This window comes from Thamnophis elegans, chromosome Z, assembly GCF_009769535.1.
Source record: "Thamnophis elegans isolate rThaEle1 chromosome Z, rThaEle1.pri, whole genome shotgun sequence".
Classification (NCBI taxonomy): Eukaryota; Metazoa; Chordata; class Lepidosauria; order Squamata; family Colubridae; genus Thamnophis; species Thamnophis elegans.
Window position 1 is genome coordinate 54591820 of NC_045558.1, and position 14105 is coordinate 54605924.

Here is a 14105-nt window from a genome sequence, read left to right on the forward strand (position 1 = left end):
CAAGAGAATTTGAAACAGACCTTTGCTGAAGCCTTCAGCCATGTGCTGGGAAGCCCGGGACTTAACTTTGATTGGCAGATTCGGAAAATCTATCGCCAGAACTCATTGATAGCGGAACAGCGACAGCTCCCGAGGGACATAATTATACATTTCTCTACAAAAGAATCTAGAAATGCGATTGTGCAAAAGTTTCATAATAACAGTTTCCGAGTTGACGGCCAGGACCTGATTGTTTTCAAAGATATTCCTTTTCAGATGCTGAAGGCAAGAAGGGACTACACCTTTTTAACTAAGGAGCTTAGGAGTCAACAGATTCGATACAGATGGGAGGCCCCTGCCGGTATCACGGTTACATTTGAGAATCAAAGATTTCGTCTTAACTCTGTTTCGGAGGCTCAAGATTTCTATTGTAGGATTCTGAAGGCGGGACTTCCTGACGCGCTTGGAAGAGAGGAGAGACAAGCGGAAGGAGAAGGCAAGCGGCTGGCCATGTGGCTGCAAGATGGAGGGGGTAGCCCCTCCTCCCTCGGAGAAGCAGAAAAACGGAGATCGAGAATTTAGACACTTCAAAATGCTTGCTAAAGTTGAGGACTGAATGGGGGTTTGAGACCTCTCTCCGGTAGAAAAAGCGGACTAATTATTATCAGAAGGGAAAGCTGGGTGAAACTACTTTGAGCTAGATTCTAAATTAACGTTAGCATAAATTTGATAGTGGTAAACATCAGGCAAGCAAGGGATGAGGGTAAAATTTACGTTGTTTAAAGCTTATTAGAACAGAAAGCCGGTTGGGATTATCTTAAGATAAATGTAAAAAGAATGCGGAATGATTTATGTTGTTTAAACTTTGTTAGATGGGACTATTTTAAAATAGAAGGTTAACTGACTCTTGCTGAAAGTATTATTTGAATATGATCCATGCTATTTAACTTTTATTTGAAGGGAAAGTTGGTTGAAATCGCTCTGAGTTACATTTTAAACAAATGCTAGTATAAATTTGATAGTGGTAAATATCAGACAAGTAAGGGATGAGGGTAAAATGCATGTGGAATGAACTACGTTATTTGTGGTAAACATCAGACAAGCAAGGGATGAGGGTAAAATTTACGTTGTTTAAAGCTTATTAGAACAGAAAGCCGCTTGGGATTATCTCAAGATAAGTGTAAAAAGAATGCGGAATGATTTATGTTGTTTAAACTTTGTTAGAAGGGACTACCTTAAAATAGAAGGTTAACTGACTCTTGCTGAAAGTATTATTTGAATATGTGGAATGATCCATGCTACTTAAATCGCTCTGAGTTATATTTTAAACAAATGCTAGTATAAATTTGATAGTGGTAAATATCAGACAAGTGAGGGATGAGGGTAAAATGCATGTGGAATGAACTAAGTTATTTAAATCCTATTAGAAGAGGAAGTCGGTTGGAATTATCTTAAGATAGAAATTGATTCCTGTGTAAAGTAATATCTGATCTACGCTGCTTAACTTTACTAAGAAGGGGAAGTTTGGTTAGATTATTTTGAATTACTGTTTGAAAAGGGGGTAAAGAAAGATCATTTACGCTGTTTAAATTTTACTAGAAGGGAAAGTTTGATTACTTGTCTGTAAAGTTATATTTGAATATATGGCATGAACCACGTTGCTTAAATTTTATTGGAAGGGATCATGAGGTTTAGGAAGAGGAACGGGAGAATCTACAGAAGGTTGGGGTAAATAGCAAAGAAGTAAGAGACGAGAATAAAATATAGATAGAATGATTTATACTATTTAAGCATAGATAAAGATGGGGGGCTGAGATCAACGCAAAGAGTGGTTTCTTTTTTTTCTTTTTTTTCTTTTTTCTCTTTTCTCTTTTATTTTCTCCTTTTTTTTTCTCTGCTTTTTTTTTTCTTTTGATATATTACTTTTATTTTTTAATCCATATGTATACAAGATATTTTAGACAGAAGGTAGTGCCAGGTGTGGGCCCTGGGAAGTCGGGAAGATTAGGGATGGGGATTGTGGGGGGTGGGGTGGGGGGGTGTTAACATAGTCTTAATAAGAACAAGAATGTATTTATATACGGTGGTTCTTTTTTTTTTTTCCTTTTTTTTTATTTTTATTTTTTCCTTGGTTCATTTTACTTTTATCAGATCAAACAACACTCGAATAAAGGCATACACCAAGGAGGGAGGTAGAGGGAAAGAAGAGGGAGGAGTAAGGAAGGAGTAAGGGGAATGTAAGGAGGGTGTCCTGGGAGTAAGGGGAGAAGGAAGGTTTGAGGGGAAAGGGAAGTAGGAGGGGAGTGTTAGAGGGAGAAAGGAAAGTTGGAGGGGGTAGATGGGGTGTATGGAGGATGGAAGGGTTAGGTGGGGTTGTGAATGATGAGTTGTGTTTCCTTTTTACTTGTTCGTTTTATTCCCTTTTTCTTTTTTTTCTTTTCTTATAGTAAATACCCTGTATATAAATGATTGCAAATGGAATGTGAAAATTGAATAAAATATATTTAAAAAAAAAAAAAGAAAAAAAAAAGAAGACACTGGACAGCCAGTTGTGCAGGATGGTACAGGGCCGTGATGACGAACCTGTGGCACTTGGGCCAGAGGCGGCATGCAGAGCCCTCTCTGCTGGCACCGTCACCCCAGGTCAGATCTCCGTGGCGTTTCTTTCGTGAGCGTCTCTTTCCCTGCAAACGATGAAAGAGACGCTCACAGGGGGAAAAAAAAATCTTACCTCTTACCGAGCTGCCGGTGTTGGGATGCCCCATCTCCTGCCCTCCAGCTGGTCTTCAGGTCCCTGCTGCACATGTGTGCATGTACACACATGCATGCGCATGTCTGTGCCTGCACACTTTCACTTTGGGCATGCATGCACGTGCAGTTTGGGCACTCAGTGTCTCAAAGGTTCGCTATCCCTGGTGTAGGGTCTCTTACTTGAGCAGTAGGTTGGACTAGAAGACTTCCAAGATCCTTTCCAACCCTATAATTCAATGTTCTAGTTTTATTATTTTATTATTTATTTGTGCCTTTGATTAATTAATTGTGCATTTGATTAATTGGAGAGGGAGTAGAACTCCTTAGCACCAGAGCATGTTAATAATAATGTAAAAAATACTAATGCTATGATGGTCATTTTGAAAAATCCTTTCTTACTGAGCACCTAGAAGCCAAGAGGAACATATGTGGCAAATTTGAAGTTTGTAGGCTTTACGGTTCTGGAGATTTTGTGATGGTGCATGAGTGACATTTCACTTTTATATACCTTGGTTCTATTATATATCCATATATGTACTACTATTTTCCCAATTTGTACTTTCTGCTTTTTTCTATTAGTTTTTAGTACAGTCACTATATTGCAAGATATTATATCTCTATTCATCATCTCTTAGACTTTTTAGAATTTTATCATTTATTGACTTTTTGGTAACTCTTATATTTTTCTCTTGGGATTCTATATTTCTTTCTAGCATTTTTGCACATACTGAATGTTCCCTCTGTCTTACCCCTTATTTCCTTCTGAGGCATCATTAGGATACCAATCCATAACCCTTTCATTACTTTTGGAAAATCTTCCTTTTTTCTCTCTGTTCTATTGTAAATTGTTATGGAATTATTTATTTGATTCTTAGTATTTATTATTACTTTTTTTCCAGTGTTTTTGTCTCCTTGTAACTTGTTTTGATCTGTCTCCTTCGCCAATCCTTCTAATTTCTCATGTGTCTTCTGAATGTTATGTTAATTTTTCCCCACAGTTTGTTGAGGGTCTTCTACACTCACATCTTTATCTTTGAACAATCACATCATCTTCTTATGATTCTTTAGCACATTTTTGAAAATACTCTTAACCATCATTAACATTTCTTCACAGAACTTTATTTTCTCCTGTTGAATCATTTTCTACCAGTTTAATATATTAAAATTATTCAATGTACTCTAATATTCCAGTATCCCAATACCTAAAAACTCAAAAAAGTCAATTATTAATAAAATTTAATCAATCCTGGAATTTTTCCTCCAAGTCCCCTAAATTTCTATTTTACAATATTTATAATTTCCAGTTTACATCTTCCCAATTGTCCCAATTTTTTTAATTTTTAATTTATTTTGGTTACATAATAAACAATCTTTTGTGGAAAGGGGCTGACGTCATGACGGCACAACATGCGATCTTGGTGCTCTGAAATCGCAGTCGATATTTCTGCTGCTGGACGGTCCATTCAGACCTAAACCATCCCGCAGAGATGGTGATTGAGAAGGGCACCTCCTGCTGATCTCAGGGACACCTCAAAGTCCCTGAAAGATCCAGGAATAGCCTTTTTTTCCGGTGACAGAAACGCAGCTAATGAAGCTGCTGAAGTTGGAACAGCTCCGGAACGGGAACAAAGTGAAAAGAGAAAGTGTGTCGAATTGGTGAGGAAATTTTATTATTAGAAAAAGAGACTACCACCCAAAAAATTACGTTAAATTGAAATTGAAGATAGAAGACTGTAAGTGGCAAAATTAATCTACATTAAACTTAGTGTGTTATCCTGTTTCTATTTTTTTTCATGGATGGAATTTTTGCAAAGGCTCCCTATTTAAACTGAATGGATTATTTTTTTCTTCTTTTTTCACTTTTGCTCACACCTATGGATTAAAATTTTCCTTCTTTTTTTGCAATGCTTGATTGGATTGATTGGATTATTTTTTATCTCCATTTAAGAGTTCTTTTCTTTCTTAAGCTTGGAATATAAAGAAGATAATAAGAAGGATTATTATAAGGATTATTATTATAAAAAGCAGTTACACTGCCACTTAGAATGCTGGAGGCTGGATACATTGTTTTTTCTTCTTTCTCTTTGATCACTTGAAATTTAATGTTCTTTCAGTTTGTTTACTGGCAATGATAATAGGAAGAGCACAAGTTGTTTATACAGATGCTTTTTGGGAGTTCTATCACTAGCTATTGGAGGGAAGACAACATTTTGACTTGAAAGATAATAAATGAACCTGTTTGAAGTTTATTAAAATAGCCTTGAATCCTATGGTGGCAGTGCCTGCAAAATTGGAAGAATGGTGCAGCAGGAAAAAGAAACTGTAACATTGCAAATGATTATGTTTGAAATTCAAAATCTATTAGTTGTGACAGAGACAGTTGAAAAGAGATTGGAGAATATGGAATACAAAACAGAAAAATTTGATGGAAAAACTGAGGATGTTTATCAAATGAAGAATGTGGAGGACACAGTTCAAAAAAATGGAAGAAAAGATGAGCAAAGAGATAAGGAAACTGTGGATACTGACAACAAAGTGAGCGTGGTTGGTAATGGCAAGAGCAGAATATGGAAAGGGGAGATAGATGGATTGGAACTCTACCCCAGACTTCAAAGCACAGAAGAAGAAAAGAGAGAAAAATTGATAGAGATAAGGAGAAAAATCTTGATAGAAGCACCAGTGATAACCAAAGATAAGCTGATGGAAAGAGCAGATGCTCGGTTTTGAACTTTTATGAGATATGAAAGGAACAACATGTTGCAAAGAGAAGTTCATACAAGATTTATTAAGAAATTTACTAGAATATTACTGCTACAAATGGCAAGAGATATAAGACTGCACTATTACTGGGAAGATACTGGTTGATGCAATGAAAATGTATAATAAAAACTAAGCTAAATTTAGTTTACTAGTAGTATGTATAAAATGAAGTGACAATAGCTATAGTTAAATAATGATTAATAATGATAACAATACATATAGATATATTAATTTGATAATATGAATTTTTATATAAACAACACATGGAGAATATGAGAGGAGGTTTAAAAGCTTTATCTAGAATATGTTATAAAGATGTATTGCGATTGGATGATTTTAGAATGATTTAATACATATAATCCTATTCTAGATTTTGAATATTATATATAAAAGGATGTAAAAACAATTATAGTCAAATTAAGGTTGAGATATAATAATCGTGATATACATGAATATATTTGGATTACTCTTAAAATATGAGATTTGATATGAAAAACTGGTGATGACTATGGAAGAGATGCATGGAAATACTGTAACCAACTGACACACTTTCTACAATTTGTAATGAAAGATGCTTTTTGTTTTTATGTTTGTTTGTCTTTGTTCAAAAATAAATAAAAATTGTTTAAAAAAATTATTTTGTGAACAGTGTTGTCTGAATTCCTCCTTTAACATTCCCACCAAAAGGCATAATTCATTTTATATTATATTTCCATTATTTCTAATTTTAGTCAGATTACTTTTCTTCTATTTTCCAATTTCTAGTTTTAAACATGTACAAACAATATAATTTTTCTTTCTCTTTAAAAATAAACAATTATCATTTCTTTTCCATCTATTTTTCATTAACAGTATGAATCTTCAAGTTTCAAATTTCAAGTTTTATGTAATCAACATAACATAATTATTTAAGAGATTTAAGGTTTTTAATATAATTCCCACACATTCTAATTAAAAATATTTTAATCTTGTTAATATTTCTTTTACTGGATCATATTCTACTATTCTTATATTTCTAAATTTTCTTTTCTCTCTTTTTTATGTGTCATATCTTTTATTCTATATTTTCCCTCTCACTTTTCGATAGATTTTTTTTCTCCCCTATCTCCCTTTATTTCTCTCTCTATTTTTGGCTAATTTTTTTTCGGATGCCCTTTTTTCTTCTCTACTCTCTCTCTTTTTTTTTTTTTTTGCAATTTTTTTTTATTTTTAAACATAAGAAACAACATAAAAAAAAATCTCATCCATACAGACTGTAGAAAGTGTATCGGTTACAAAAAGTTTTCATGCATCTCTTCCACAGTCATCAAGCATAATTCATATTAACTCAAGTATTTTAACTCAAATATTTATACATGTTACTCTTATACCTCCACTTATGTTTGACTATAATTGTTTAAACATCCTTCATCATAAACTGTACCAAAATTTAATACATAACCACATACTGGCATTTCATTTAATATTTCTAAAATCCCTCAATAACACTGAATCCTTATGTCCTATTCTAGCTAAACATCCATAATATTTAAAAACAGACTTTTCTAATCCTCCTTTCCAGATCGCTGTTGGCAGTTTTCAGCTAGTTTCCTTATATTATACTCATGTATATGTATATAAGTTATCATCGTTATCCCTCCTTTATTTAACTATATCCTGTATCATAACATTTACCACTAATCAATATTAATATCCAATTATTACTTATCATAACACTATACATTGTGTACATTATTATCATTATCATATTTAGTTATATCTATTATTATTAAGTTTCACTAAGTTTAACTAGTTTTAAGTTATATTCTTCCATCTATCAGCCTGCATCTTTCCAATAACAAAACAATCTTATATCTTCTGCCATAGTATTTTAACTCAGATATTTATACATATTATCCTTATACCTCCTTTTTATTTAACTATAATTGTTTAAACATCCTTCATCATAAAATATACTAAGATTTAATACATAACCACATACTGGCATTTCATTTGATATTTCTAAAATCTTCCAACAGCACTGAATCCTTATGTCCTATTCTAGCTAAACATCCATAATATTTGATAACAAACTTTTCTAATCCTCCTTTCCGGAACACTGTTTGCAGTTTTCATCCAGTTTCTTTATATTGTACCCATACATATATATATAGATTGTCTTCATTATCCCTTCTTTATTTAACTATATCCTGTATCATAACATTGTCCCCCTAATAATCAAAACTTAACTGTATCTAATTTAATTCTTTTTTATTAGCCTCAGTATATAATCCAAAAGGATTTCTAATCTTCCTTTCATGAGTACCATTCAATGTTCATGTCCAATTATTACTTATCATAACACAACACATTGTATACATTATTATCATTATCAATTATTTATTTAATTATATCTATTATTACTAAATTTCACTAAGTTTAACTAGTTTTAAGTTACATTCTTCCATCTATCAACCTGTAATCTTTCCAATAACGAAACAATCTCATATCTTCTGCCGTTTGTGGTACCAATTCTCTAGTCATCTTCTTGGTCAGCTTTGTATGGACTTCTCTTAGCACCTCCTTCCTTATAAGATCTTTCATATAATCTTTTTTTTATTACATAAACAACACATACACACAACAATGAAAAAACAAAAAGAAAAAAGAAAAAAAGCACAATCATCATCACATACAGCATGTCGTTTGGTTACAGGTGTTTTAACATTTATCATTCTTCTACATTTATTACCTGTACTATATATATATATATACAGTCCATTATTTTTCAGATAACTTCTTCCTGTTTTGGTATTGTTTCATTTTTCCAGTTTTTTGCAAATATGATTCTTGCTGCTGTTAACACATTTACAATCAGATATTTTAAGTCTTTGTTATAGATTTCTGGTATGATCCCCAATAAAAAGACCTCTGGTTTAAAGTCTATTTGTTTGTGTGTCATTTTCTCCAACCACATGTGGATTTTAGTCCAGTATCTTTTAGCTTCAATGCAAGTCCACCACATGTGGTAATATGAGCCCAGTATCTGATGACATTTCCAACACTTTTCTGATTTATTCTTGGACATTCTTGCAATTCTGGTTGGGGGTAGATGCCACCTGTAAAACATCTTATACAAGTTTTCTCTATATGCAGTAGACATTGTCATTTTATAATTTTGAGACCACAGTTTCTGCCATTTCTCTAAGTCAATCCCATACCTAAAATTTCCCCCCCAAGCTATCATAGTTTCTTTAACTTGTTCTTCTTGTAATTTAACCTCCAATAGATATCCATATAGTTTTTTAATTACTTTTTCATCAGTACCTGTTAAAATTTTGTCTAACTCAGTCATTTTATTGTAAAAACTTTTGGATTTTCTATCTTCATTCTATCTGGATTGTATCTGTACATATGAATACCAGTTCATTTCTATCCCTTCTTGTTTCAACTCTTGGATAGATTTGAGTTCACCCTCTGCATTCAATAATTCAAAATATCTAACTGTTTGTTCCTTTTTATATATTATTGGATATGAAAATGCTTCAATTGTTAATATCCAGACTGGAATTTTTAAGTAGTGTATTCTTTTTACCTTTTCCCAGTTTGATAACAACGCCTCCCTTATATAATGTCTTCTAAAATAACCATGTGCTTTAGTTCCCTTATACCATAAGAAAGCATGCCAAGATCTTTCATATAATCTTGATGCCCCCTTTCTGTTTCCTTATTCAGTTTGTCTTTGATTGTCAGCAGTGTTATCAAAAATTTTGCTAGTAGAATTTTTTTCTTCTCCATAGGTTCTTTAATTCTATCTTCTATATCTTGACCCTTGAAGAAGATTTCCTCTCCATTTGATTCCTCTTTCTGTATTCCATTCTTTCCATTTTGAGGAACAAACCAATTACCATAGATCTCAACAGGTTTAGTTTCTTTATATTCATTTTCCATTTCGATGTTTTGAATTTCAATCATCCCGTTTTGCATTTGATGAACATTTTCAATTTTTTCATCATATTTTTCTTGTTATGTGCTCTAGATATTCCAGTTGTTTCTCTTCTCTATTTAGTATTTTCTGTTGCTCTGAAAGTATATCTTGCAAAGTCAAAGCCTCTATTTTTCTTTGCGTTTGTGTCATTGCTGTTCTGGCTTAAAAGATCAACAAAATTAAAGCATAGGTTCACAAAGAACGCTGGTCAAACATCAAAGGGCCATCTGTGCGTTCTTATCAGTGTGCAGCCAAGACAACAAAGCCCTGAGGCGCCAAATCAGAGTAATCCATGAAAGAAAAGAAGAAGAAAAAGTTCCGTTTTGAATACTCAGAGCTCCGAGTACCTCCCAGCCTCTGAAGCAGAGACACTTAGAGTTTCTTTTTGTAAATACCTGACAACAATAAGAACAGAAAACTTTTGTCTGTGAATCACGAAGAGTCAGAAAGAGAAGGTAGAAGAAGAAGCTTAATCCATCCGTTTCAAAAGGCTTGCATAGATTCAATCCATGTAAATAACATTTAAAAAGTAAGATAACCACTGTCCAAAACCATTCCAAATTCAATTCTTCCGCTTGATTCTTCTATTCTTTAATTTAAATTGGTTTTTGAGTTTTTATGAGCAGATTCTTTTTTAAAGCAATAAAAATTCCTCACCAGCTGGAAACACTTTCGCTTTCTGTATCTTTCTGTTTGGGCCACCCCGACTTTGTCAGCCTTGTGGCTGGAATTTTTGTCACCGGCTTGAAGATCTTCTCTTGCTTCTTTCGAGGATTTTGCGATATCCCTGAGATCAGCAAGATGTAATCTTCCTGTTCACCGTCTCTTCAGGACGGTTTAGGTCCGTTTGGACCTCCCAGTGGCAAAAGTATTGGCTGTGGTCTCTGAGCATTCAGACCACACAACCATCTTGTCGTGACATTGGCTCCTCCCCCTTCTCTGCTCTCTTTGTACCTTTACCCCATTGAGTTTTATTTTCCATTTCTACCGTTAATTCCTTGTTCATTTACATTTATTGTCTGTTCCCCTCATGTCTACTTTCAACAATATTTCTGGTTTCCTTTCTACCTCTTTGTTACCTTTTAATGTTGCTCATGCACTTTTTAACACTTCCAGCAACTCCTCTAACATCCCACCCTCCATGATCAAATTTAATACATTTTTAATATTTTTATTTTTTACCACAATTAATTTAGTCCTTCTTCTTAGTTCTTCTCTTTGATATCAGATCCCAAGATAATCCAATCCATTTCCAAAATTCAAAAGTTCTATATTTTCTTCCAGTGTAAACAAAATAAAGTCAAGTAAAAAGAAAGACCACACCCTTCTTCTATTCCTTTGTTTCAAATTGGTATTATGTATCCTCTCTCCAGTAGGTGGCTTATTGTTCCTTTATGTAATCAGATCACTATCTTGTCAAACCTTGTCAGTAGTCGAACCAAAAGTTCAAAGTCCATATTCCAATTTTTCTGACCCCCCCCTTTTTTTAGCTCTAGGTTTTTCCAATTCCAAATTTATTAACAAGGTTCTTCTTGGTCTCAGTACTCTCTCACTGATAGCTTTCCCTCCTTTCTTTTTGTCCTCTGTATTCCGAGTGACGTTCAGCTGCTAGCTTAGCTCCAGAAAATTTTTAAGCTCCAAAATTTGTTTCTCTTACTCTTACATCATCCAATTTCCTCCAGATCAAACACTCTGCCTACTTCTCCGCACCTGCACAAATTTTGTTCCAGATGCCCCGTCTCCAGAGCAGTCATACAAAGATGGCTACCATCCCCACCGCCGATCTCCAGAGAGCTTTGAATCGGACCTGCTGGGGAGCTTGCCTCGCTTCCTGCAGGCATCCAAAACACCTCTCCTTGTACCCCGTCCCTTCAGGACAGTTCCAGTGCATAAAGGATTTCTCTACGCCGGCTTGCGGGCTGGGCTTTTGCATAGCTCGGCAGAGCTCGCTATTTCCCCAGCCGTTCTCGCCGGAGTGCTCTAGGTTTCTCCAATTGTCCCAAATTTTATTCCCAAACAAATTTTTTCCAAATTTTAAAGTCTTATCTTTTCTTCTTCTTTTCCCCTTCTATCACTTTTCTTAAGACTTGTAGAATATTCTATCAAGTAGCATTTGTAATCCAAATCCAAATTGGCCCACCAAATTCCCTTAAACATCCAAGTTGCCTACTAAAATAGAATCAAGGTCAAATGGCCTTTCAGCTGTTGTTTGCTTTCACTTCTTTTCTTTGTGTATTCTTTGTAAATCTTAAACAATTATTACTTTCATTTCGGTTCCCATGCTGCAGTAATCTTCCTCCAATAGATGACTCTCTGACTACAAATCCATTGAATAGCATGCAAAACAAACAAAACAACCTAACCACAACAAATTGTGAACCTATCAGAGGGGGTTAGAATTTTAAAAAAAACACGCAGTTTCTCCCAATAATCACTTTCCAAAATATTGTTAAATCTTTTCCAGGCTTTCTTTGTTTGTAAAGTTTCCTTTAGATATTCCTTTCAGATCTGCGTATTTAATCTTTCTCTTTTTCCATGTATCCAATTGCCACTATCTTAATGTTTGGAGATTATTTTTTAAAATTATTTAACTTGGGTTAAATCTCTAGCATAAAAGTTGGAAGTTGTCTCACCCAGTTTCAATGCTCTATCCACGAACCGCTCCAGCACAAATCTTATTGTCATAGCTGTCACAGCTTATGATTTGCCAAAATTGACTGTTGTCTCTTCTGCTGTTTGGGAGAGCTTTCTTCAGACCTAACGAGGAAATTGCAACTTCCTTGTGATTGACAAAGCGATTCTCCTTTCTTCACCACTCCTCCAGGACGGCTTTGACCCCGTTGGATCTCCTGGCATGCAGATACTAGCTGGTTTTCATGGAACTCAGTAGAGCTCCTCTATTTCCAGCTGTTCTTGCCACATCACCAACCAGATGTCCTATGAAATAGATTCCTGATTTTCCTGGCTGACTAGCTGCCAGGGAGAGTCTCTGAATCTGAGTGGTAGTTAATATTTTATTAAAGGGATTGCACCTGTTGCCTTGAAAAAGATGATGATACACTCCTATCTGAATCAAATCAACTTCCCATTTTCCAACTTTCTTTTTCTTGGGAAGGTCCAACTCAATTAGAAAAACCTGAATGAAGCAGATTATATTGACTGTTTTTAGTCAGTATGAATATCTGTGATAAGTCTGCTTTAGTTGGTCTTACAGATGGCCTACAAAAAGATCTTGGTAAAAGGAATACAGTCTTCAGCAACTTCATATTATTTTTATGGATCTATTTCAGGGATTAAATTTTGAAGACATACCTGCATTTCAGTGGTTCTCCTAGCAGACAATTTATTTTAGTAGTGATAAGAGGTAAAAAAATAAAGTGCTTGGCCACTCCTTTGCAAGGTGCCCCTGTCTTTAATCTTATTTAATATCTATATTTTGCTGCTGCAAGAGGTAATTGTTAGTTTGGAACAGAGTGTCATTAGTATGTTGATGATTACTAGCTATATAGTTCATTGGAGACCAAGATAAGATATGGGGAAGTGCTACTCCAAAATTTTGAGGCTGAGAAGGTACACAATGGTTGTTTGTTAGAAGCACCATGGTAATTCTGGTATTGGTTCTGGATAAAATCATAATATCCCTGAAGGAGAAAATTTATTATCGGGAGTATTCTTACTTCAGTAACAGCTGGTGGCTATAGCTACGGGAATCTTTTCTTGACATTAGTGGGGGGACTAACTCCAATCTTTTTTGGAACGGAATGTGCTAATTATAGTTACTCATGCATTCAAGCACATTAGAATTACTATAATTCACTCTCCTTAAGGCTATTATTGAAGACCTCACTTGATAGAAAATGAAGTTGTATATTGGTGATAGCTAAAAGCCTTTTAGAGGATAACATCTATAATGGAGGCACCATATTGGTTATCAGTAGGTTTTGAGGTAATTAATGAAACTTCTCATTATTATCTATGTAGCCTTTTATGACCTGCATCCTAAGTATCTGAAATATTATCTGCTTTAAAATATAATTAAGGTAGGTAGATTGGATTAGGAGCTTCCTATGTGTTTTTGGTTTGTATTTGAGAAACAATCTTTCTCTGTGACAGCCCTGGAAATTTTTTAATAGAGATCAGGATGACACCTATTGATTTAATCGTTAAGACGATTCTTTTAGAAAACTAGATTATCAACCTTAGAATGGTTTATTCAGCTGTTATAGTTGCTCCACTTCTGTTATTGTTTTTATGATTTATGTTTTAATTATGTTTTTCCCAAAGAACATAATTGGGATGGTATACAACTGAAGAAATAAATGTATGAATAAATATTTTTTTAGGACAAGCCAGAGATTTGCTTTATGAAAGGTGCCTATGAGGAAGTGATTCGATACTGTACAACTTACAACAACAAAGGGCACAGTTTACCACTTAACCAACAAGAAAGAGAGCATTATCAGCACGAGAAAGCATCTATGGGCTCTGCAGGACTTAGAGGTAATGTTTTAACTCATGTTTCTTTGTGGATTGTGAAAACAAATTACTTGCTGAACACAGTGAACTCTGAGCAAGCCTGTACAAAGTGGCAATGTAACTTTAATTTTTCTCTCCAGAATATAAAAAGAGAATGAGTTGAAGTAGGCTG

At 34.3% G+C, this 14105-nt stretch overlaps 1 protein-coding gene across 7 annotated transcripts in view; it reads left to right on the forward strand.

The window, feature by feature from the left end:
* The window catches only part of ATP2C1 (ATPase secretory pathway Ca2+ transporting 1), an 87269-nt gene that overhangs the window by 50718 nt on the left and 22446 nt on the right, over window positions 1-14105 (forward strand). For all 7 annotated transcript variants that reach the window (XM_032237090.1, XM_032237091.1, XM_032237094.1 and 4 more), the window contains one exon: window positions 13801-13957. In XM_032237090.1, the coding sequence (XP_032092981.1) occupies window positions 13801-13957 (157 nt within the window). The remainder of the gene's footprint in view (window positions 1-13800; window positions 13958-14105) is intronic.